The sequence below is a fragment of the Heterocephalus glaber genome, unplaced genomic scaffold, assembly GCF_053883595.1.
Source record: "Heterocephalus glaber isolate CG9 unplaced genomic scaffold, H.glaber_assembly_v1.0 deba00001673, whole genome shotgun sequence".
NCBI classification, from domain to species: Eukaryota; Metazoa; Chordata; class Mammalia; order Rodentia; family Bathyergidae; genus Heterocephalus; species Heterocephalus glaber.
Window position 1 is genome coordinate 8,688,108 of NW_028258410.1, and position 25,680 is coordinate 8,713,787.

General features: G+C 49.5%; 1 protein-coding gene across 7 annotated transcripts in view; it reads right to left on the minus strand.

Moving 5' to 3' along the window:
• Positions 1-3,438: 3,438 nt before the first annotated feature.
• Positions 3,439-25,680, minus strand: part of Osbpl2 (oxysterol binding protein like 2) — a 45,808-nt gene continuing 23,566 nt past the window's right edge. For all 7 annotated transcript variants that reach the window (XM_004841002.4, XM_087197694.1, XM_004841004.4 and 4 more), the window contains 10 exons: positions 23,483-23,617; positions 22,728-22,825; positions 20,174-20,356; positions 18,754-18,861; positions 18,042-18,131; positions 16,410-16,533; positions 14,785-14,925; positions 7,786-7,909; positions 6,598-6,688; positions 3,439-4,458 (listed from right to left, as the gene is read on the minus strand). In XM_004841002.4, coding sequence (XP_004841059.1) covers positions 4,356-4,458; positions 6,598-6,688; positions 7,786-7,909; positions 14,785-14,925; positions 16,410-16,533; positions 18,042-18,131; positions 18,754-18,861; positions 20,174-20,356; positions 22,728-22,825; positions 23,483-23,617 — 1,197 coding nt within the window. In that variant the 3' untranslated portion in view covers positions 3,439-4,355. The remainder of the gene's footprint in view (positions 4,459-6,597; positions 6,689-7,785; positions 7,910-14,784; positions 14,926-16,409; positions 16,534-18,041; positions 18,132-18,753; positions 18,862-20,173; positions 20,357-22,727; positions 22,826-23,482; positions 23,618-25,680) is intronic.

Below are 25,680 nucleotides of genomic sequence, written 5' to 3' on the forward strand. Positions count from 1 at the left end.
GAGATGCACCGGAGAAGCTGCTCACACCGTTATTCCTAAGGGAAATGCAAATTAAAACTCACTCTTTAGAATGGTTAAAGAAAAACAAATGGCAATACCAGGTGCTAAGGGAAGGAAACAAAATGGTGCATCTGGGAAAAGCTCAGTAGGTGTGCATTTTTTCCTAACTTTTCTATTAATAGACAATTTTTGAAGCAATTTTTGGTCCACAGTAAAACTGAACAAAAAGTACAGGCAGTTGCTGCCCCAACCCTCCCCCATGCCCACCCTTCCAGCATTTGTCACAGCCGATGAACTTTCCGGACCCAAGTCCAGAGTTTAGTAATAGCAGCACTCGTATTTTGTGCTGCTGTAACAGAACAGCACAGACAGTGGGATTTACACAGAACAGGAGCTCTTCTCAGTTCTGGAGGCTGAAGTCCAAGGTCATGATGCTGGTGCCTGTCAGCTGTGTCTTCACCTTGCAAGGCAAGGGCGCTGCAGGATGCCTCTCTCCATCAGGGCCTTGGCCCCTGCAGAGGCAGGAGCTCACCTCCCAGAGGCCTGTCCTCGGTACCGTCACCCTGGCAGTTAAGGTCCAGCACCTGCATTTTAGAGAGGGACATTTCAGACCGCAGCACTGTTGTACCATGGGCTTTGGCAAATAACGTACCCACAATTCCAGCAGCAGAGTCCACTGCGCTCAGAAGCTTCTGTGCTCTCCCTATTCTGACTCCCCACCCTTAATCCCTCTGTCTTCTAGAATGTCATATAATTGGAATCATAGGACACAGCCTTTTCAGATTGGCTTCTCACTTAATTCACATCTGAGATCCATGCTGTCTTACGGCTTGAAAGCTCATTTCTTTTTAGCACCAAGTACTCGTCTGTTGTCTGGATGCATCAGTTGTCTGTCCACCTACTGAAGATGTCTTCCCTTGTGTTCAGGTTTTTGTGATTATTCATAAAGCTGCCGTAAACATGTGTGCAGGCTTTTGTGTGGACAGGAGTTTCAGCTCATTTAGGTAAATACTAAAGCTCAACTACTAGATCATATGATAGGGTATGTTTAGTTTTGTCAGAAACTCTTCCAAAGAAGGCAGTGCTGAGAGCTTCGGTGGCTTCACAGCCCCGCCAGCACTTGGCGGTAATGTGTTCTAGACTTTGGTCATGGACAGGTACAAGGTGGTACCTTTTTTTTTTTTGTACCAGGGATTGAACTCAGGACCCTGCATTTGCAAGGCAGGAGTGGCACCACTGAGCTAAATCCCCAGCCCTCAGTGGACTTTGTTTTAATTTGCAGTTTCCTAATGACCTGTGAGGTGAGCACTTCCTAGGCCTGTTTGCCAACCGTGCATCTCCTTTGGTGAGGTGGCAATGTTGAGCTTGATTTTTATAAACAGAACTACCATGTGACCCAGCTAGTATCCACTGTTTACCCAAGAGAAATGAAAATAGATGTCTACACAAAAACCTGTACACAAATGCCTGTAGTGATTTTCATAAATGCACCAAATTTGAAACAACTCAAACATTCACCAACTGGTGAAGAAACAGTGAAACACATTATTTAACGCTCAGCAATGAGAAGGAGCGAACTGCTGACTCTTCCTCCTAGGAGTGAACGCATTATTCTGCATGAAAACAGCCCAACCATAGGGAAGGGTGGAGCCACAGGGACAAAAGGCAGACCAGGGTGACCAGGAGCTGGGGGAAGCCTGGCTACAAAGGAGTGCCCATGGGGTCCACATGTGGGCTGTGGCAGGGGTTACTGGACAGCATGAACCAGCCGGAATTCACCCCGCTGCTGCTGGAAAGGGTTTGAGGAAGAGTGTGGAACCCTCTCCCCACCAAGCAGCTTCAAGCCTTGGTACCTGAACTTCCTCCTCAGGGGCCAAACTGAGGGCAGCTGGAACATGAAGCACCTAACAAGCCAGTGCCAGCAGGTGAGCATTCCTCGGACCCCTCTGCGGAGCACCTGAGGGCACAGAAGCTCAGGACTGCCTGTCCCTCTGCCAGAGCCCGGCAACCACCATACAACTGCCCTGCCCGCTCACGTCCTGGCAGCACATAGCTGCTGGGTGCTTAGGGCAGAAGCTGGCAGTGGGACCGTGCCAGCCAAACTGACTGCATCTTTCAGGTATTTTGCTTCCTCTAGCAGCGCTTAGTCCCCAGAAAAGGGATGTTAATCAGCTGCTGCTGCTCAGAACACCTAGACCCTCCATCCCTCAGACGTGCCATCCAGAGGTGTTACAAGTGCCCTGTAATCCCCTCTCCATGACCAGCACTCGGAGAAACAATCCACTTGCTAGGCCAATCCTCCTGGTACAAAGACTTGTTTGTAGCCAACTGTAACCCTTTACAGAAAGGCCAGAGCCTTTGAGACAGTAAAAAATTGTTCAGTGTAACACAAGTGTCAATTACAACCCATTTCTCATTCAGAAATAGAAGGCAACATTTATATTCACAGATCTGTGTATACTCTTCCCAAAACCCCTAAGGATAGATTCTGCTCATATATACAGTATATGGGTATCGATGGTTATTAAATATAAGAATAAATGCATTTTGCTAACACGTCTTCTTGCCTGACATTTTCAGGCCACATGGCCAGAATGGTGTTGATGAAGGGCCCGCCACACACAAACAGTTGGTGAGGAAGGCCAGACACAAGCCTAGGCACATGGGCCACAGAGTACCCCTCTGCACACTGGCCGCTCAGAGGGACAGGGGCTGCTGAGGGCAGAGCATCAGGTAAAGGACGACCACCCTGTCATCTCGCACCAAGAGATAAGGAAATCCGTTAGCCCCTGGCAGAAACCGCACACCAAGCACACAGCTGAGAGGACCATCTCCTCTAAGGGGTACTGAGGGAGACACTAGTTCACGTGCTGTCCAGAAAAGCACACGACCCTCCACGAGAAGTACACAGGTGTCCTGTTCGAATTATCTGCCATTTCAACATCTCTTGGAAAGGTGCCAATATAATAAAGCTTCAGATGTATCCGAAAGCCACCCAGCACCCCCATTCCGGGATCAGGAGCGGACGCAGAGACCAGGCCAGGGCTGAGGTGTCTCTCGGGAGTAGGGCACTTGCCTGGGCTCAGTCCCTAGGACCGAAAGACAGAGACTGCAGGCCCCAGGATGCCAGATGCAACCACAGCACCCTCATTTCTAGCTTCTAAGGCTACAAAATCAAGCTTTTGAAACCAGTGAGGGCTTTGGAAGTGTTTTAATTACAAAGGTGGCTCTGAAGCCTGGACACAGTGATGACACTCATTCACAAGTGCCTGAGTCGGTAACCCACACTACACAACTGCCCGGGTATGTGTGCGCACACGTGTGTGGGTATGCCCACAGCAGGCTGTCTCATGCAAAGAGCTCTACTGTGATCTGTGGTGTCAACATTTCTACATCAAGTCTGTCACTCACAGAAGAATGCCGAGATGGACACACACCTACTTGTGGTTAAACAACTTTAATTGACGCCAGATATGCAGCTCCTGCTCTGACCTCCCACAGCACACAACTCCACATGACTCTCAGTGGGACATGCATGCCAGGAAAACAGAAACACAAGACGACACAGGCGAGGTGAGTGGAGAAATGACCAGCTCGGAGAACATGGGTGTGGTCCATGGGGACAGCAGAGCCTCGGGGGACAGTGGGAGTGCCACGGCCAGAGGCAGGGCTCCGTGAGGCAGCCTTGGGTGTGTCTCATCTGAGTCTTTCCGTTTCTGCCACCCAGCTCTTCCCAGGAGCTTGTTTGGACAGTACACACTGGTGATTAATGTTTCCTGGCAAATACCATCCAAGTAGTTTTACCTTAAATATTTTAAAAGTAATCTTTACTCAAGATTGGTAAAAAATACAGAATCTGACAGCTTTTCACTTCATTCCCTTGGTGCTCTGGAGACCTCTTCTCGTCACCATGATCTGGAAAGCACTCCTTGGCCTGACTGTTCTTTTCAAGATCCGCCTTCCTTCCTTCCTGGTCTGGGTTTGAAACACCTTCAGAAACCACAGGCCACAGCCTTGTGAGGAGCACACGGCCCCTCCTGCTTCTCCCTGTAGTTACAGAGCCTCTAACTTCGAGCCCTGCGAGCCTGGCCAGCCCCACCAGCTCTGTCACACCGAAGGCAGGGCAGGGTTTCCTTCTAAGGCTTAGTGGACGTGAGGGTCGGGTGGTGCTTCTTGGAGGGATGGCAACAGTGAAGTGCTGGGCGGTCAGAGGTGAACTGGAGTAAGCACTTGATCGGGTGGTGGCGCCTCCGTGACCTTGGTTAGAAGCACTGCTGGGCTCTGCCAGGGGGGAGCTCAGAGTGGCCGCTCGTGGAGTCCGACCTTGCAGGCTTCCAGGCTGGACCTCCAGGCCCTCAGTAGATATCAGGGCAGTCAGAAAAATTCCGCTCGAAGTAATCCCCTGCATATAGCCAGTCAGGAGTCCCAGTGTAGGGGTTGTCACCCGGGTAGAACCACCTGCAGGACACAAGGAGTGTAGTCAGAAGGCGCCTGGTGCCCATTACTTGTGCCTTGATCCAGTGGTACACAGGGTTCTAGAAATGCAGCCCAGGGAAACACTTGCAAATGATAATTACTGACAGTTTTCACATAAATGTGCTAATCTACACACGTCCACTCATGTCCCTGTCATTTCCCAACTGAACTTCAAGGATTTAACTCAACAAAAACCTTCTCACCGGAACATTCTCAGAGCAAAAAGAAGATGCCTGTGGCCTGTGGGTCAGCAGGTTGCAGGCGCTGGTCCTAGTCAGAAGCCTCTGTAGCCACTGCCCACGGCTCCTGTGGCCCTTGGCTCCTTCTAAAGCCTGCATCACCTGCATCTTCACTCCACAACTGTTCCATGACACAAAAGCAACTAAGGACATTTGCAATTTGCCATGAAGCCTATTTTGGAGGAGCTTACAAAGAAAATTATCTTCTAAGGACAAAATATTATTTTCACAATATAATTTTTTATACCTTTGACACTTTAAACAGGTTATTTTCAGCTGTTTTTCTCAGAAATGAAAGGAGATTCAAATCTAAAACCACTAAAAAGGCTCAATATTAAATAAATTGGAAGTCTAAGGATCAAGAATTGGTTTTAAAAATCCCAGCCATATCCCATTGGGGTGGTCATTAATAGGCCTTGAAATCAAAGACTAAAGAAGCAGCCAGCTGGCATGGTGGTGGTACGTACCTGCAGTCCTAGCTACTTGGGACTTAGGCAAGAGGTTCGCTTGATCCTAGGAGTTCAAGGTTCAAGAGACTAGGCAACATACCGAGACCTGGTCTCGGAAGAAAGAGAGAGAGAGAGAGAGGGAGAGAGGGAGAGAGGGAGGGAGAGGGGGAGGGAGAGAGAGAGGGAGGGAGAGAGAGAGAGAGGGAGAGAGAGAGGGAGAGAGAGAGGGAGAGAGAGAGGGAGAGAGGGAGGGAGAGAGGGAGGGAGAGAGGGAGGGAGAGAGGGAGGGAGAGAGGGAGGGAGGGAGGGAGGGAGGGAGGGAGGGAGGGAGGGAGGGAGGGAGGGAGGGAGGGAGGGAGGGAGGGAGGGAGGGAGGGAGGGAGGGAGGCCTGAAAAGATTGAACTGTTCAAAACACCCACAGACTTTTTTTTTTTTCTGGTACCAAGGATCGAACTCAGGGCCTTACACTTGCGAGGCAGGCGGCGGAACCACTGAGCTAAATCCCTGGCCCTTGTTTTTGTTTTTTTGTGACAGGGTCTCGCCGTGTAGTTCAGACTGTCCTTGGACTCACTATTAGGCTGGCCAAGATCTCACAGTGATCCTCCTGCCTCAGCCTCCCATAGTCCTAGGATTACAGGTGTGCGCCACCATGCCTGGCCATCCAAAGATTTTTGCAACAGACATTTTTTCCTTTGAGATGGGGTCTTGGTATGTAGCCCATACTGGTGTTGAACTTGTAATCCTCCTGTCTCGGCCTCCAGTGTGCTAGGATTATAGGCTACACCATCATGCTCAGCTCTTAAGAGTTTTTACACATGTATAATATATGTAACATATAACACTCCTTGTACTGATTAAACATTGATTGGGCTTATTTTAAACAGATTAATAAATCCTTATGAAACAGATTTTGTCTTATGACTACTAAATAAAACCACCAGTGTGAGCCGAGTCCCCGCCCACCTGTGCACACATGCCCCCCCCAGGGGGGGAGGAGCATGTCCTGTGCGACTGTGGCTCCAGCAGGCACTTCTGAAGGCTGGTGCTGTCCCTCGGCTGCGTTGCGCAGCCTGGCACGCCTGAAGGACCTCACCACGCAGTGCGGCTGTGGGGCAGCACCAGCCTTCACACCACTTGTGTTCTGCTTCAGTGACAACTGGCCATATTCAAGGACAGTGCTTTGGGTTTGAAGGGGAAGCAGGGCAGCAGTGGTGGGCCTGGTGACCTGGCCTGTGTACAGCCTTCCTCCGGAGGGTGGCCCTGAGCTGGGTATGCGCTAGCCAGGACTCAGGCCAAGTCTCACGGTGGGGACGGCAGGGCCGGTGAGGGTCACTACCTAGATGGCGCCATGGAACTGCCGCCCTTGGCTACCAGGGTGTGCAGGGCTGAAGAGAGCGCACTGCCTGCTCGCTCCCCTCCCCACCCGCCTCACCTGGTCTGCCATTCCGTCTCCTCTTTGGCACGCTCCCTTCGGGCTTCTCTCTGCTTCTCCTCCAGCCGCTCCTTTTCCTGGCTGGCCAGATCTAGGTCAGAGCAAACAGGCTCCAGGTCAGTGTCACGCCTGCCCCAAGCCGCAGTCACTTCAGAGACACCAGGACCCTTCCCTCTGACCTCCTTGGCTGGAAAGCCATGGGCAAGTGGGGTTCTGTCCCAGGTGCTGAGGCCCAGCTGCTTCCACCCCACCCTGCATCGGTGCTGAAGGGGCTTCCCAAGGACACGCAGAGCCGGCTGGCACCATGCTGGGCGACAGCACTGCTCCATGTGTGGGCCATGACGCACTTGGCAACTCATTCCCACCTGACGCCCAAGCAAGTGAGTTCACACAGCCCTCAAGTGTGAATCCAAAGCCACTTGCCACTTTCACCAAAGATGAGCCTATTTAACCTGTACCCCCCCGGATGAACTGTCGCTCCTGGTAAGCTGAGCTCAGAGCTCGTTCAGGGTCAAGTGGGAGTAGACTCCTGGGCTGCAGACTGCACCCTCTCCAGCCCCGGACGGGCAGGCTCCTTCTCCACTGAAGCACAGTCACAGCAGGGCCCAGGTGCCCCTGAGCGGGCAGTCCTGCTGTCGTTGTGCCTAAACCAGTCAGCAAGAAGCAAGCTCACTGCCACACTGATCTGAGCACGATGCGCACAGTGCTCACTGGGAGAGTGGCAGACAGGCGCCCACTGCAGGCTACTGCCCAGGCCTAGCGCAGAACAAGAAGGTGCACCACAGTGACCCTCTGCAGGCCCAAACGAACTCACAGCTTTAAAATGTAATCTTAACACACAACAAGTTTTATAATAAAAATTAGACACTCATATTTTGTGTGTGCATTTTTGTGGGCTTTATACTGACCTACATCATCAGCCCTTTTTACTTTGAGACAGGATCGTGCTAGGTCACTACGTTGCCCAGGCAGGCTTGAATCTGCGGCCCTCCTGCCTCAGGCTCCCACAGCGCCGGGGTCACAGCTGCCCAGCTATCATTTATTTTCTAGTAGTTTAATTTACGGTGTTTACAAAAGGCTGTTACAGTGCCTCACAGCTGCATGAGAGGAAGCGTCCTCAAAGGCCCACTTGCTTCTTGGTTTGGCTGGACAGTCTTGGGGCTTCTATAGGGGAAAGCCAGGACGTACCCATGTTGCCATTCTCCATGCCACGGATGTCCGGGCGCAGGCGGCAATCTGTGGGTGGCAGGGTCTTCTCCATGCCTGAGTCTAGCTCGTTGAGACTCACAGTGAAGCTGGTGAAATTGTACATCTGCAGGAGCACAGGAACGTCATAGTAAATGGCCCCTGGTGCACATAATTCATGGTCTAAGCCGTAGTCACCCTGAATTCACTGCACACAGCCATGTGTCACTAGAATGTACCTGCCAGGGACACTGTGTCCTGCTCAGCCCAGCACCGGCTTCCTCCAGGCCCAGAGACACACTGCCTGCCTCTCTCCACACCACAGGGCCACCCAGGGTCCCAGCCCTGGCACTCCAGTCTTTTAGTCTTTTTTCAGACAGGGTCTTACTATGTAGCTCAGGCTGGACTCAAACTCACAGCGATCCTCCTGTCTCAGCCTCTCAATCCTCACAGGTGTGCGCCACCACACCCAGCCACTCTTCAGTCTTAGGGCACAGTGTATACACTGCAGCAAGGAGGCCCATTCTCTAGCCTGGTCTTTCATCCTGACTGCTGATTTGGACACCTGTTATTCAGCATCTGTCTTTTTTTAGTACTGGTGCTTGAAGCCCACACATTCATACTGAGCTACATCCCCAGCCCTTTTTCTATTTTTTATTTTGAGATAAGCTCTCACTAAATCACTAAGCTGCCCAGGCTGGGCTCAAACTTGCCATCCTCTTGCTTCAGCCTGCCAGAGTGCTGGGATGACAGCACGTACACCACGCCTGGCTTCAACATCTCTCAGTGTCAGAGAATCTTGTGTTCAGCACACCCAGAGTAGGACTGCAGTCTCTGAACCTGCTGGATGTTCTAGGCCCCGACCCTCTGCTCCCAACCGGCTTCCTCCTCTCTTGCCTGACACTGTGTCCCGGTAGGTGGCTCAAGGGCCACAGAAATACAGATCCAATCTGGTCTCCCCCAGTCCAAGTGACTTCCAGGGCACCCCGCATTGCTGGAAGCCACAGTCGAGGTTGCTGGAGAGCCCTGCAGCCTGGCTCCATGGCGCCCCCGGCCTGGGCCTCACATAGCAGTCTGCTCCGGGCTCTGCTCTGGCCGCCCCTCTCCACTGATGCAATGTCCCTGTCCCCAACACTGGCTAAGATAGCACCATGTGGCACGCAGGGGACACCAGGAGAGTGTCCCCTGCCTGCCACCAGCCACCTGCTGGGCTGGGGACACGGGCTGAGCCCTTGCCTGCCGCTTTCCAGTCTGCTCCAGCACTTGGCAGGCAGGAGGACTCAGCCAGAACCAGAGGACCGAAGGGTGGGGCAGAGGTTATTCTTAAGAAAATTTCCCGGAGAGGGGGGTTGGGGGGGAATAAAATAAAACTTATTTTAAAAATTCAATCCATGACAAAGAACACCTGAGAAATTTCATGAACAACAAACCAGCACTCCAAACAATTCTAAGCAATATCCTAGAAAAAGACAATGAAGGTCACAACTCCACGAGGCCCAACAGAGGGAAGCCACCAGGCAAGGTAAGAAACTAAAGGGAAAGAGGGAAAAAAATAAGAAATAAAAGAGCCAACCACAGCAAAATATCATGACAAGGATGAGTCAATATCTATCAATTATAACTCTCAATGTTAATGGCCTCAATTCACCAAGCAAAAGAAACAGACTGACAGAATGGATTAAGAAGCAAAATCCAGCAATATGCTGTATATAAGAAACACACCTAACTCAAAAAGAAATACATAGACTGAAAGTAAAAGGAATGGAAAACAGTTCTCCACGCAACAGGAACCCAGAAAAAAGCAAGGGTAGCAATCTTATTTGCAGACAAAGTAGATTTCAAACCAAAACTAATTAAGAGAGATAAAGATGGTCACTACATCCTTGTGAAAGGAAGAATCCAAGAGGAAGAGATGACAATCCTAAATATTTATGCACCAAATACGAATGCCCCCAACTATACAAAACAAATATTAACGGGCATGAAAAACCAAATAAGCACTAATACAATTGTAGTCAGGGACCTCAACACCTATCACAAATAAACAGGTCATCTAGACAAAAAATTAACAACAAAATCCTAGAACTGAACCAAGCTTTTGAACAAATGGACTTAACAGATGTTTACAGAGTGTTCCACCCCCCAAAATCAGAATACACATTCTTTTCGGCTGCACACGGGTCATTCTCCAAAACAGACCACATGCTAGCTCATAGGACATGTCTAAGTAAATGTGAAAGAATTGGTTACCCCCTGTATATTATCAGACCATAGTGCAATAAAATTGGAGATCAATAACAAGAGAAACCACAAAACTCCCACAAACACATGGAAATTGAATAACACCCTCCTGAACAACCAATGGGTCACAGAGGAAATTAAAGAAGAAATTAGACAGTTTCTACAAGTAAATGATAATGCCAGTACAACATACAGGGATCTATGGGACACAATGAAAGCAGTTCTATGAGGGAAATTCATAGCAGTGAATGCCCATATTAGGAAAACAGAGAGAACTCAAATAACCTAATGCAGAACCTCAAGCTCCTAGAAAAAGAGCATAACAAACCCAAAGCTCGTACAAGAAAGGAAATTATAAAGATCTGAGCAGAAATCAATGCAATGGAGACTAAGAGAATGATACAAAAAAATTAATGAATCAAAGAGTTGGTTTTTTGAAAGAATAAAATTAATAAACCTTTAGCCAACCTTATCAAAAAAAGGAAAGAAAAGGCTCAAACCCATGCAATTAAGAATGAAAAAGGTGAAACCAGAACAGATCCTGCAGAAATTCAGAGGATCATCAATACCTACTTTGAGAATCTGTACTCTAATAAAATGGAAAACACAGAAGAAATGGACAGATTCCTAGATATATACGAATTGCCAAAGCTAAATGAAGAAGATATAGAAATTCTAAACACCCCAATTACAATGAGTGAAATTGAAAATGTAATAGAAAATTTACCAACAAAGAAAAGCCCAGGTCCTGATGGCTTCACTGCTGAATTCTACAAGACATTTAAAGAAGAACTATCGGTCCGGGGATTTAGCTCAGTGGTTCCGCCGCTTGCCTTGCAAGCATGAGGACTGGAGTTTGATCCCCAGTACCAAAAAAAAAAAAAAAAGAAAAAGAAAAAGAAAAACTATCATCATTACTCTTTAAACTCATCAAGGAAATTGAAAGGGAAGCAAGGCTTCCAAATTCTTTCCTGGAAGCAAGTGTTACTTTGATTCCAAAACCAGGGAAAGACCCAACCCAAAAAGAGAACTACAGGCCAATCTCCCTAATGAACATAGATGCAAAAATCCTCAACAAGATACTGGCAAACAGAATAACATAGGGTCATCAAGAATATTATACACCCTGACCAAGTCGGATTTATCCCAGGGATGCAAGGATGGTTCAACATTCGTAAATCAATAAATGTAATACACTGTATTAACAGAGTCAAGGACAAAAACCATATGATCATCTCAATAGATGCAGAAAAGGCATTTGACAAAATCCAACACCCATTCATGATAAAAACACTACAGAAAATTGGAATAGAAGGTCTTTATCTCAATTTCATAAATAGAAGGCTATTTATGAAAAACCAACAGCCAACATCATACTAAATGGTCAAAAACTGAAAACTTTCACGCTAAAATCAGGAACAAGACAAGGATGCCCACTGTCACCACTCCTGTTCAATATAGTTCTGGAAACATTAGCCATAGCAATTAGAAAAGAGAAAGAAATAAAAGGAATAAAGATAAGAAAGGAAGAAGTTAAACTGTCATTTTCTGATGATATGATACTTTACATAGAAGACCAAAAAAACTCGGCCAAAAGATTTCTAGACCTAATTGACAGATTCAGTAGAGTAGCTGGATATAAGGTCAACACTTAAAAAGCAATAGCCTTTTTTTTTATTAAATTCTTTTATTGGTACATTATAGGTATACAACACAATTACATTTCTCATTGGGAATTGTACGTTTACATAATACATCTTGGTGCAATAGCCTTCTTATACACAAACAGCAGACTCACTGAGAGAGAAATTAAGGAAACAATTCCTTTTACAATAGCACCCCCCAAAAAAGAAATATCTAGGAATCAACCTCGCAAAAGACCTCTACACTGAAAAATACAGCACTCTGAAAAAGGAGATCAAGGAGGATATAAGAAAATGGAAAGATATCCCTTGTTCCTGGGTAGGAAGAACCAATATAGTGAAAATGGCCATACTTCCAAAACTACTATATAGATTTAATGCAATGCCCACTGAAATTCCAACAATATAATTCACAGAGCTAGAGAAAAAAATCCAAAAATTCATTTGGAACCAGAAGAGACCTAGAATAGCAAAAGCAATTCTAGGCAACAGAGACATGGCTGGGAGTATCACAGTTCCCAACTTGAAACTATACTACAAAGGTACGGTGATTAAAAACAGCATGCTACTGGCAAAGAAACAAACCCGAGGATCAGTGGAACAGATTAGAAGATGCAGAAACAACTCCAGACACACTCAGCTACCTCATCTTTGACAAAGGAGCCAACCACCCTCATTGGAGGAAAGATAGCCTATTTAATAAATGGTGTTGGAAAAACTGGATTTCAACCTGCTAAAGATTAAAACTACACCCATATCTATCACCATACACTAAACTAAGATCAAAGTGGATTAACGATCTAAATATTAAGACAGAAACACTAAAAAAAAAAAAAAAGACAGAAACACTAAACTTGCCGGATGATAAGTTAGGTAGAACTCTTGAAGACATTGGCATAGGAAAAGACTTTATGAACAAAACTTCAATAGCACAGGAACTAGCAGAAAGAATCAACAACTGGGATCTCATCTTATTAAAAAGCTTCTTCACTGCAAGAGAAACCACCAACAGAGCTAAGAGACAACCTACAATGTGGGAAAAAATTTTTACTAGCTGTAGCTCAGACAAAGGTCTACTATCTAGACTATATAAAGAATTGAAAAAAATCAGACCCCCCCAAATTCAAAGACCCAATTCAAAAATGGGCATCTGAAATGAACAGACATTTCTCAGACAAAGAAGTAAAAGCAGCAAATAAATATATGAAAAAATGTTCAACATCACTGATCATTCAAGAGATGCAGATGAAAACAACACTGAGATTCCGCCTCACCCCAGAAAGAATGGCTGCTATCAAGAAATCAACCAAGGGCCGGGGATTTAGCTCAGTGGTTTCACCAGCTGCTGCGCAAGCCCAAGGACCCAAGCTCGATCCCTGGTACCAAAAAAAAGAAAAAAAAGAAATCAACCAATAACAAATGCTGGTGGGGGTGTGGGGAGAAAGGAACCCTTCTCCATTGTTGGTGGGAGTGCAGACTGGTGCGACCACTGTGGAAATCAGTATGGAGATACCTCAGAGAACTAGGGCTGGAGGTCCCATTTGACCCAGCTATTCCCCTGCTGGGAATCTTCCCCAAAGAATTAAAAGAATCATGCCACAGTGACATACATGCACCCATGTTTATAGCTGCACAGTTTGTAATAGCTAAAGCTTGGAAACAGCCCAAGTGCCCATCAACTGGAGACTGGATAAAGAAGATGTGTTTTTTTTATAAAATGGAGTACTACTCAGCCATAAAGAACGAGAAACTAGAGACATTTATAGCTAAATGGATGAATATTGAGGCCATCCTCTTAGGTGAAATAAATAGGACACACATGTGTAAATACCCAATAGTTTCTCTAGTGTGGGAAACTGAAAGTGTAAATAAGGATTAAAATGATTAAAATGAGTAATTGATAATTTGAAATAGGAAAAGGTCCAAAAGTGTAGGGTCGTGGGAGTGGAAGGGGAAAGGAAAGAAGGGAAAGGAAAAATTATGAGAAAAGAAAAAAAAATGAAAACGAAATCTTTGTAAATAGGGAAGGGTGGTGGGGTGAAAGGCACACAGGCAATGGGGAAGAAATAAGAACCGAGATACATCATGTACAGGTACAGCCACCCAGTGATAAATGTAAACGTATCGTGTACCTAAAATGTACCGATAAAAGAATTTTTTAAAAAATTCAATAAAGAAAAAAGAAAAAAAAATTTCCCTGAAAGCACAAACTTTATTTCTCTAAAAAATAATTTAAACTAACATCATCATACTGGCTTGTACTCTCTGAACCCAGCAACAGCGGCCTACGCTCACAGGTGTGGTCTGCTCGGCTCCCTCCCCATTTCACACACACTGTTCTGTTTGGACTACAGTAACAGAAGAGCATGATTTGTAATAGGTATTACAATATACAGTGTACTACGTAACATTATGCTAGGCGTATTTTTGTATGTTTGTATTTTTGTATGTATCATATCATATTATATATATGTACTGTATAATAAATTTAGTGTAATATATATGTAATAAAAATTGTAAGTGCAGCTTTTGAAGTAAATGTCACAGTGCATTTAGTGCCTGCATTGGTCACTCCGTTGTGCAGAGTGATGTGCACACCTGCAGTGCCAGCAGGAGGACAGCCTGAGCCCAGGAATTCGAGACCTGCCTGGGCAACAGTGAGACCCGGTCTCCCAGACAGATTGGACTGATCAGAAAGCTGGCCTTTCTGAGGAGCCTGGAGTCCTCTCGTGATGAGAGGCAGTCAGGGCCACCCTCCGGGGCACAGCCTCCTGTCGTGTGCTCGGTGGAGGTCAGACATGGCTGTGGGGGTTGCCAGGGCTGTGCAGTGCACAGACGTGGCCAGACCCCAATTCCAATCTCACACGAGCACTGCAGTGGGCAGGGCCCTGGGCCACAACGCGCCACACGGCTGGGGTGCAGCTCTAGACAGCAGAGGCCCTTGGAGGCCCCATTGCAGAAGCAGGGTGCAGAGATGTGACAGAACATCACTCTGCTCAGAGACAGACAACTGAGGGGGGGTGGGGACACGGGGAGGGGATGGAAAAACCGAGGTGCCTGGCCACAGCCTGGCCTGGCCCCGCCCCACAGAGGGCACTAAGGCGTGGAAACTACGCACCTGGGCAGAGTTGGGGGGCCGGCTATTGATCCTCCAGAGCAGTTTGCTTCCAGGAATGACCTGCACCGTCTCCTGAGCCACAGGTATGTCATCAGCCACGTCAACGGCCACGTCACTGTCAGCTTTTTCTGGGCCGTCATCCTGAAACACAGGTACTTTGGTACTACTGCCTTAGTACAGCTGCCAGCGGGAACCGTGAGACCTGTCCCCAAGACCCTCTGCAGAGCGAGAGCCTTTTTTTCTTAACCAAGAAGAAAATCAAATTTCTTCCCCAAGTGGTAATGTCAACCATCCTCCAATCTGTGCAAAAGGACTCGGCTCAGCTGTCTGCAGGGCACACTGCACTGGGCTTTTCCTAATCCCAGAGAGTAGGAAAGACAGACAGGTGGGCGTGGCTGCAGGCACCCTAGGATCTCCTCTGAGAGCCAGACCGCCTGGAGGACACCTTCTCACCACCTGCCCAACTCAGCATGCAAGTGCTGCAGACTGAGGGCTTCCCCAGGCGCTGCCGCCAGGTGGCTTGCTTTCTAGACTAAGCCCAACTGTCCAACAGCTTCCCCTGTCTCCAGGGTCAGAGGCCCGGGTGAAGAAGAGCACGGTAAACGGGTGCAGCTGAGGAAGGAGAACACCTGGGACTCAGCTCAGAGCTCAGAGTCCCGGTCCTGACGGCAGCAGGGCCCCTGACGGCAGCAGGGCCCCTGACACGGACAGCTCAGGGTAAGTAACATGGGAAGCACTGATTTCTAAGTTACCCAAAGGGACAGCGGAGCTGGTAAAAGCATTATGTGACACCACTATATGGTGAGAACGTTTCAAATATGAGTAGTCTTTAAACGGAATTTTCCTTTAAAGAAAAAACAAGAATTATTAGAAAAGATGTCTTAACTGCACACATGAAATATAATGTAAGAACACAAGACTCCTGGGCCGGGGATGTAGCTCAGTGGTGCCATGCCTGCCTGCCAGGTACAAGGTCCTGAGTTCGATTCCCAGTACCAAAAAAACCAAAAAACACAAGACTCCTGGAGGAGCCTGAACCTTTTAAACAAATATTGAACACCTTGAGTTTGGTACATTCCGACTGATTATCTAGAAAATACGACATGTCTTTTGAATTATCGCTTTTAGTTTTAAGCTTAAGAATGACTAGTCTTAAAATCATCAGTTTTCCAAAGCTCAGGGGAAAAATCCGTGCCAGTTTTCCTGACTGTTGAATATATTACCTGGTACTCAGAACTGAAAAGGCAGAAATGGAAATTGCCTGACTTTTTAAATAGATCTAGGCTGTCTCAGGTAAAGGAAGGAGATTTATTAAGAAGGACCCAGAACCTAGAGTTTCCAGAAAAGAAACGGGCTCACTTCAGGCTCCCTGGGACAATTCCAGCCTGGGAGAACAGGAGGAAGGCGAGGTTTCTGAGCAGCCAGGACACGACCTGAACACAGAAGGCCCCACCACCAACACCAGGGCCCGGACAGACACGTGGTTGCATCTTAATGGACAAACTGCACACGCTTGGCTCTCACTGCTGCCCAAGGAGCAAGCAGAAGGCAGGGCTGACCCCAGAGTGGTCAGCAGGCAGCTGTGGCCCTCAGCTCTGCCAGGGGTGCCTGGAGCAGGGACTCACCAGCCGGGCCTTCCTCAGGTGGTCGCCTCTCTTCTCCTGCTTCTTAAAGGACTCATAGGACGCAGGGTCTGTGCCCCACAAGCACTCCGTCCACTTGCCATAGATTATGAAGAGCTTCTTTTTGCTATAGCAAAGGGGGTGAAAACCCAGTCAAGAGCAACCGCAAGCCATTCCTCTGATCATAGCCCTTACGTGGCCCAGAACGCACTCCTCCTAGGCACACCTGTATTTTGGGACATCACTGGACAGAAGTGCAAGGAGGGAAATGTGCGTCTTAGGGCTTCATGCCACTTGAGATCAACCATTCCCAACTCTGATACACCAAAGAAGAGAAAAAAATGAAGGTGAAGGCCTAACAAGGGGCAACCACAGGGAGCAGGAGACAAGAAGGGTTATCTATTTTTCTAAATCTAAATTTGTATGTATCAATCTGGTTCTCTTTCTTTTGTGGTGCTAGGGATGAAACCGAGGGCCTTACCCATTCTCAGCGAGTGCTCACCACTGACCTACGGGCCTATTATTGCTTCTTAAACTAGATTTTCAAGTGCAGAGTGTCCTTCAGACCTTTTTCTGTCAGTCACATCCACAACCTTTCCCATGCTGAGGGGATAGCATATGACTCCTCTTGGGCATAGAACCATCTGCCTGATTCCAAAAGAACAGAAGTCACTGAAGAGCTGGGCCCTCTTCCCCTTCTTCCCTCTGTCCGGGAAGAGCACATACTGGCCACACGCTCCCGTGAAGTGCTGCTCTGACAGGCTCGTGCCACTGGGAGAGCACGTGGCCCACAGAGCCAGAACGCTGGGACCCCGGCCGCACAGCCTGGGCTCGTCAGCAGGAATGGTATGGTGGGCAACTCTCCACCTCTGAGGAAAGGGCAGGCTCAGATTTACAAAGGTTTGGTATTCTCAGCTCCATGAGCATCAGCCTCCATCCCCACGGCTCAGGTGACTCTAGGGGGAGGAGACGCCCACCATGCTGGTGACTACTACACTTCACTGCGATCCTTAGAGGCTGCACATGGGTCCTGAGGTGTTTCCTAGGAGAAGTGGCCAGACTGATGGCACTTTACAGACAATGAGAACAGCTAAGTTTCTGGTGCCCAAGAGACAGTGGGTGAGGCAATTTAAAGTGTTTTAAATTGGAAAATAGATCTTAAGAGCTGGAAGGAATCTTTTGACATTACATGGCCCAAATTCCTTACTGAAAAAAAACCCCAGAAACTTGAGGCCCAAAAGATAAAGTAGTTAAGGCAGAGCAGGGGAAAAAATCTAAACAATCTGTTAAGATACTGCTGACTGTTTCTCTGCCCACATAAACTTATAGAAATCTCTGGTTCGCACATTGGAATGAACCAGTGAGGTGTATGTGTAGTGGAGGCCAGTGGAGTGAAGGAAATGGACGGTTAAAGTTCTTAAAGCTCAGCTGTCTAAACTGTGGCATCCTCTCTCAGTAAGAAGGCCCAACGTCTTAGGGTGACCTGGCCTTCCTCCCTCCAGAGGACGGGCTGTACTCACCCATGCCCTGACTCTGTACCCAAGACCTCTCCCTAGTGCCTCTTCCTAAGCAAAAGGAGCCGTTCCCGGCAGGAACAGACATCCCTGTGTAGCACCGTCCGGTGTGCACACCTACTTTCTGTCTTGGATGTGCCCTTCGACCCTGTGAAGCTCCTTTCCAAACAGACCGCACGGTTTGAAGTTAAGCACACACTTATCACCGGTTCTGTGGGAAAAACAGACAGGCTTCGTTTATAATGTGGAATGCTTGGAGAAGGCCAAGCTACAGAGGGAAAAAGGGGACTAAGTAGGCCGGGGCATGAGGTGGCCGTGGATGACAGCCAGCCTCACAAGAGGTGACAGAAATGCTCAGAAAGTGGCCTGGGGATGCTTGCACACATTTGTGAATACACTAACGTTAATCGCCGAGGTGCCCACTCAAAGTGGGCGAGCTTACGAGTGCTAAATGACCCCTTCCTCACCATCTTAAAGACAAAGCCAGCAAGTCATGAGCTCCCAGGCGCCACACTGTAATGGACACTGTAATGGTGGGGATGCTCACTGCTGCCACCAGTGATGACACCACTCACTAGCTAACGTGGTTCACAATCTCAAGTAAGGTAGCTGCTGTGACTAAAACCACACTCAACATGGGCCACTCGAGATGACCTTGACACTGGCCAAAGCCAAATCCCACCGGCCACCGCCAGCAGGGGCCCCCACTGCCTGGAGCCCTTGGGCTGAGGGATGGGGAGGAAAGGCAGGGGCGTGGAGGAGGGGCACGGACAGTGAGCCAGCCGAGGCTCACCCTCCCTAGCTTAGCCTGCCAGGCATGCCAGTTCGGTTACCTGTGGTTTAAAATCTCCACCACTCCATACTGTTCTATCCACAGCTTCCCAATGATGACGTTGTGCACACAGCAGGTGGGGTTGGTCCAGGTGTAGGCTTCATTGTGTCTGTGAAAAGGCCAGAAACAAGCAAGTGAGGGCTGACAAGGCACAGATAATGTGTGACCCAGAGCACCATGACCAGAAAGAACTGGACCACAACTGCTGGGAGCCTGCTGAGGGGTGAATGCTGCTTTGAAGTCCCTCCGTGCAGGCTACTTAGCATGCGTTTGAAATTTATTTCTTCTTTCCTTTGTAGCATCAACAAAGCTTTCTACTTAAATGTCAAGACAAGTTAATAAGCAATAAAAGAATACTGAGACAAAGGGAAATGGCTTTCCTGTGAAGTTGTCAGAAGAAAAGCCACTTCATTGCGCAGAATGCAGTAATGCCCAGTCCCAAGGCAGGTCCCTGGCTTTGTGGGGAGGCCACTGCCTGGAGGGGACACTGGGAGAGGGTTACTTTGTCAACAATGCTCTGCACACCTTTTTCTTTACTCCGCATCCTCCACATGGCCCTGCCCTAGGGGAAGCCCCACAAACCTGAGACACAACAGATGGCCAGTCCTATATCTCAAGACCACATTCAGGAGCTGAGGGCAAAAACCAGCTCAGAACAGACATTTCAGGACATACATTTGGAATCCCCAAACACACTAGTCAAAAAGGTTGGCAGCTTGGCACAGTAGTGCACCAATAACACCAGCTACTTGAGAGGCTGAGGCAGGAAGACTGAATTCAAGGCCAGCCTATGCAACTTAGTGAGACCTCGTTTCAAAATACAGTAAAAATTTTTGAAAGAGCTGGGGACATCCCCAGCTTAGTGGTAAAGCGCCCCTGGGTTCAATCTCCACTAACAACAATGACAACAACAAAAACAGTTTACAACTTTTCAATTCTGCGTGCCTCAACCCCTCCTGTGGCTTCTGTCCTGGCTGCTCTCTCCTCAGGGACCCTCTGTACCCTCACCTGGGAGGACAATGCCCTGCTTGCTCTGAGCAGCCCTGGGGAGGCTTCGAGGCCAGGAGTGAAGCAGCTCAGAAGCAGGCTCCTGGAGAGTCCCACTCAATGCTGCCTGGAGGGTGCTATGGCTCTCAGAAACCCCATGGCTTGGGGCTGCTAGGTCTGAGGCTGTTATGCAGCCAGGGATCATGAATACGGTAGTGACTCAAGCACATCAGTGGGGGGCGGCACACAAACCTCACCAGTCCTGAGGAGAGGACATTTCCCAACCCAGGAGATCCTGACCAGCAATCCTACAGAAGCGTGATGGCGGGAAGGCTGCCTGCCCCACACAGAAGGCCAGCATTCCCCAGAAGGAAGTCAGTGTGGAAGGCAGGCCCTGGCCTCGGCTCACCGGCTGGTCTGCAAGCACCACTCACTTGAGCAGCTCCAAGGTGATGGTCCCTCGGGGCTCCGCCTCAACGCTCTTGCCCCAGAACTTCAGCTTCGGGTAGATGGAGCCATGGAACACAAAGTCTTGGTTGAGACCTTCTGAATAAAATGCACTAATAGGAGGGTGGTGACTGACCTGTTCAGAAATAAATCTGAATCCTAAATCTTCCCTAGATCCAAAAAATAAGAGAAAGGAAAGGGAGGGAAAGAAAAAAGAGAAGTACTCACATTAGTGACAACAAAACACAAGGGAGGGAGGCTGCTCTCTGGTCAGGCTAGAGGGAGCTCCCCAGCCGAGGCCAGCGGGCTCTCTCAGCCTCCTCCAAGAGTCCCTAGGCCATGCCGTGTGCCTCCCTGACAACACACTTGGCCTAAGGCCACACACTGCCACGGGAGCACACCTACCCAACTCACAGCACCAGCTGCAGTGTAAAAGGCCGCCTGCACTGCCGCTCACACCCAGGATACCTCAGGCTGTGGGCACTGGGCAGAGCTTCCTCACACGTGAGTGACCCTGGTCCCAAGTGCTCACTTCAACCCTCCAGGGACTGTGCTGCTAACAAACTCGGAGTTCTACTCTGAGGCCTCAGAAGGGGTGCTCCTGTCCACCCTTTCATAATGCTCCTGAACTTCTGGGATGGAACATCTTAGACCTCAAAATATTCCTGGCTAGAAAACAGGACTTTTAGCAAACTTTCTTATTCAATAAAAATGTCAGTTTTTAATTGTTCCGGAACTGTGAATACACCTACAGTTGTAGTCATTAAAAATTATAAAAGCTAAACCACATAATTACTAACTTAGCTGGAATCAGAATTCCCAATCATTACAGAGGAAGGAAAGATGAAAAATTAGGTTTTAAAAGGTTGCCTACCAAGGTATGTAATTTACAAAATGAATACTTGTCTAAGAAAAGAAAGTTTATTTTTAGTCACACAAGGGGGATGTGAAGGGATGGAAGATGCGGGCTGACTGGGACAGGTCTATGCAGCTGTGGCCCTGCCGGGACGGCCCGGTCCCACAGGCGCTCGGAGCGGCCGATGAGGGCAAGTGAGGCCCAGAGGAACATGTGACAAGCCTACTGTGCGGGATCTGGAAAGAGCCTGCTTTTCCTTCCAGTCCGTGAAACTTTAGTTCAACCCCTGAGTTAAGTTCCTGACAAGGACTCTCAATTCATTGTGTGCCACATTTGATTCAGCATCTCGGGCTGTCTGTATTCTTTTCATCCATATGGTTTCTTTTCTACCCTCCAGAACTTCTTCCCTGGGGTGGCTTACTTATCCTTTTCAAGATATTTCAATAATTTTCTGACAGCTAGACACACTCAGCGCAGGTGACCGAGAGGCTCACAGGCTGCTAGCACTGGCTGGTGCGGCTCAGGAGCTGTCTATGTGAATTCAAAACAAAAGATGTCCTTAAGCCTAGCATGCTCAAGCCCAAAGTTCAGTCCCTAGCACCGCAAAAAAAAAGAAAAAAGAAAGAAGAAAAGAGGTCCTTCAGAGGAGCCCTTGGGGTCTTTGGCTCCAGTCCCTCCTGCTGGTACACAACCCGGCCCAGGTGCCAGCCCTTCCTGTCACCACAATGTGCTCTCCTGACCAGCCCAGCTTTGTCAGAGGCAATGGCGCTGGGAGAGCAGGTGCTCAGCCACTCACTGCCAGCCAACATCTGAGTCAAACTAAAAGCTCCAGATGGTTCCCACTCTGGCAGGGCATGGGGAAGGGCTGGCACCTGAACCAGGAAGGAATGAAGGACCGGCTGCTTCTGTTTGTATTACCCGGTGGTGGAGGAGGACAGGGCCTGACCCGGGCAGGCTGCTGCACACACGGTCCCACTCCCCGGGGCCTCAGCCGGCCAACCCCAGACCAGAGAATGGACATCAAGCTTCGTGGCCTGCCCTGCTCGTCGGTGGGCATTCTCGTCCCAATCCCAGCCAGTCCAGTCCTCCAGAGGCCTGACTGCCAACCTGTGACCTGGGCTGTCTCAGAGGCCTCCTGACGTGTGTGCGTGTCGCTGCCCTAGGAACCTCACTCCTTGAACCCAGGAGAGCAGTGACACAGCCCAGAAGAGACCCTGTGGGGAGGGATTCCAGCAGGCATGTGAAGACCCATGTGGTCTGGCGAGGGCTGCCAGCCAGCGCTGTCCAACCACGGTGGGACCCAGCGGGGTGCAGCCACGGCAGAGGGGCCTCGGAATAAGCAAGGGCCTCTGCAGTGGCTCTCTGGATTTCTCTCTTCCAACAACACTCCCCACAGTGCTGTGGCAAGGCAGCCTCCTTCCGCTGTCAGTTCCTACTTCTACTTCCGAGAGCCGCTGCGCCCCCGTGCTTCCTCTGGCTGTGCATAAACATCAATGAGGTGGCCCGCATCACACAGCACCCCATTTCAAGCCCGTCCTACGTTACCAGGGCTTTGTCCCCCACTAGCACAGCGTTTGGTGTGAAACATCTTTCTTGCCACAGCTTTCCAAATACTTCGCAGCCCCTCGCAGAGTCGTCCCTCCCCAAGGCCAGTCCGCACCGCGCTTGTGCTGGGCTCCCCTTACCTGACCAGCTCGTACGTCTCTCCCAAGAGCGGGTTGAAGGGTTTGCCAGTCCTCTCCCACTGGGAAGCCACGGCGGAGACAGCGAAGGCAGCTACAGACTGCAAACAACCCACAAGACCATCAGCACACGGCAGCCAGGAGAGCCGAGCAGGAGCGCTGCAGAGGAGCACAAGCACCTGGCCTCTGCGGCATTATTTACTCTGCTGACTTCTTGCTGCCCCAGTGACATGTTTTGAGGTTACAGAACTTCCTGGCAAATGCCATTTGTCACTCACCATTTCCTCAAAGCCACAAAAAGAAAGAACAATGCACTGTTCAACACCCCCACAATCAGGCCTCCTGGTGAACAATGTGGCAACATCAGTCTATCAGTCTGTCTGTCTGGCACACGAGCATTCCGGGGGCCCAGGTACACGCACTTTTGCCCACAGACATATGCGTGCAAACACAGGCATCAAACGTGTGCACACACTCACACATGCATGCATACAGGTGCAGGTACATGTGCACCCACAGTGTGACACCCACATGTGCCCACATATGCATGGGCACACGTGCACACACATAACACTCACAACAGTGACATGAGCGCTGCAGGGCTGGAACTCCTGGCAGGAGGGGTGCTCAGACCCCTGTGGAGAACACACTGCAGGACAAACACTGTGGGCCCTCGGGTCCCCAAGACCACGGGCTCAGACCTCCAAACGGGAGCGCATGCATTCAGCCATCCTGGTGCCAATCCGCACACTGCTCACCTGCATCCTTTCCAGGGGCTGCACCTGGCGGGAGGCTCTGTGGATGAGGTACACGTGCTCCATGTACTCTGTGATCCGCTGCAGGAAACTCAGGGGCTCATTGAAGGCGATCGGCATCGTGATCTTGGACAGCTCCTGCAAGGACCCAAAGCCCTGCCGTGGTGCCCAGAGCTCTCTGCTGCACGGTGGCCCTGAACCTCTGCCTCCTCCCAGGCCCACCAAGCTCCTCCTGATGCCCATCACACACTGCGACTGCAGAGGAACGCCTCAACTCCTGCCTCCCACTATCCTCCCTCACTCCGCTTCCGGATGAGTGGTACCGACGCCAAATCTCTCCCACCAGGCTGGATAACACAGGCCTATAATTCCAGCACTTGGGAGGCTGAGACAGGAGGATTGCAGGTTCAAGGCTAGCCTGAACTACATAGTGAGACTCTGTCTCCAGCAACAACAACAAAAAAAAGACAGAAAGAAACATTACTCCTAGCTGCATATGGTGGCACACACCTGTGGTCCCAGCTACTTAGGAGGCTGAGACAGAAAGACTGCTTTATCCAGGAGTTAGATACCAGCTTAGGCAACATGAGATCACACCTTAAATAAAAGGAAATAAATCACCCCAGCTTCTACAGCCTCCAGGATGACACAAAAATGCCTAAGCTGTCAGGCAAGGCCCTCCATCATGTCCCCCATGTGACTTTGCCCAAAGATCTTTCAGAGTTGGCAAAGATATCTCCGACACCTACTCCCAGGCACTGTGCTAGCAGGAGTGAGCTTGTGGCTTCTGCTTCCATGGGCTCATGCTTGTGGGGAGAGGACAAGAACACAAATGATGCGAATAAGAGACAGAAGAGCAGGATGGGCTCTGCAAGGAGTCAGGGTCTTAGGTGGCTGAAGCAGAGCAGGGCTTGGACGGTGGCCACAGGCTGGGGCTGCCTGGGGGTCCCAGGCCAAGGGTGAATGGCATGGAGCTAGCAAACCCCTCAGCTCCTCCTCAGTCCAGGGCTAGGATGACTCCTCTGCGGGCTGTCCTGAGGCTCCCTGTGGCCCCACCAGCCTGGCCTGCTGGCAGGGGCAGGCCTGGAGCCAGGGACAGAGAGGCTGTCTGCTCAGGAAACACCAGAAGTAGGAGTGCGGGGCTCAGGAGCGCTGGGCCTGGAGTTACAACTGAGTCACTCTGACCTGGGTGTGGTCAAGAACAAATAAGGGAGGGGGCCCACCCAGGCAGGCAGGAAGGACAAGCTCATAACTACATTCCCACTTCAGGAACCAGTGGAAGGAGAGCTTAAAGGAGACGCCAAGAGAGCAGGTAGAAAAAACCAAGGAAGCAAAATGGAGAAAACATTTGTGATTCATATCCCAGACAAAGCCTAAAGCCCCTTCTGTGTGCTACCTCCCTGTAATACCAGAGGAGTCGAATCTACAGCCCACAGTGCCAGGGGACAAGGGAGCTGGCAGGGAGAGGCTGCACTGCCCACCACCCCGGTGACAGGCTCGAGGCAAGTTCCTGCTGCTGGTAGCTAGGAGCACAAGAGGATGCAGCCCTGCAGGGGGGTTTGGCCACAGCTATCGAAATTCTGCACACATTTATGCTTTGGTCCAGCAATCCCATTTCTGGGAACCTATCCCAGAACTTCAGCACACATGTGTGCACTGTAGCCTGTGTGGATCAACAAAAGACCAGAAATGCCTCAAATGTACAACAGGGCCCCATTCCGCTCAATTCCAGGGCAACCATGTCCGAGCATGCCGCAGTTACAAACTGCAGTATTTTGTACGGCCTTTGGGAAGGGATTAGGGTCAGATAAGGGAATCTATGTACTGAATCTTGGTACCAGGATAGGAACAAGGAGAGTCGCTGGGCGTGGCAGTGCACACCTGTAATCCCAGCACTGGGGAAGCTAAAGCAGGAGGATCAGTGTGAGCTCGGGGTGGCCTGAACTACATAGTGACACCTTACCGCAAAACCAAAAAGAAAAAAGAACAAGCAGGCAGACACGCAGACGCAGACACACACACACACACCCCTGAGTGCATGGGCACACTCCCTGAGTCTCTCCCTGTGAGGCTCTGCACCACCTAGGGACTCTGCCTGCACAAGATGGCCCGTGGCCTTGCACCTCCAGAACTCCGAGTCAAAATAAACTTCTTTCTTCATTACACACCCAGTCTGTGGCATCATGTTATACGTACCTCAT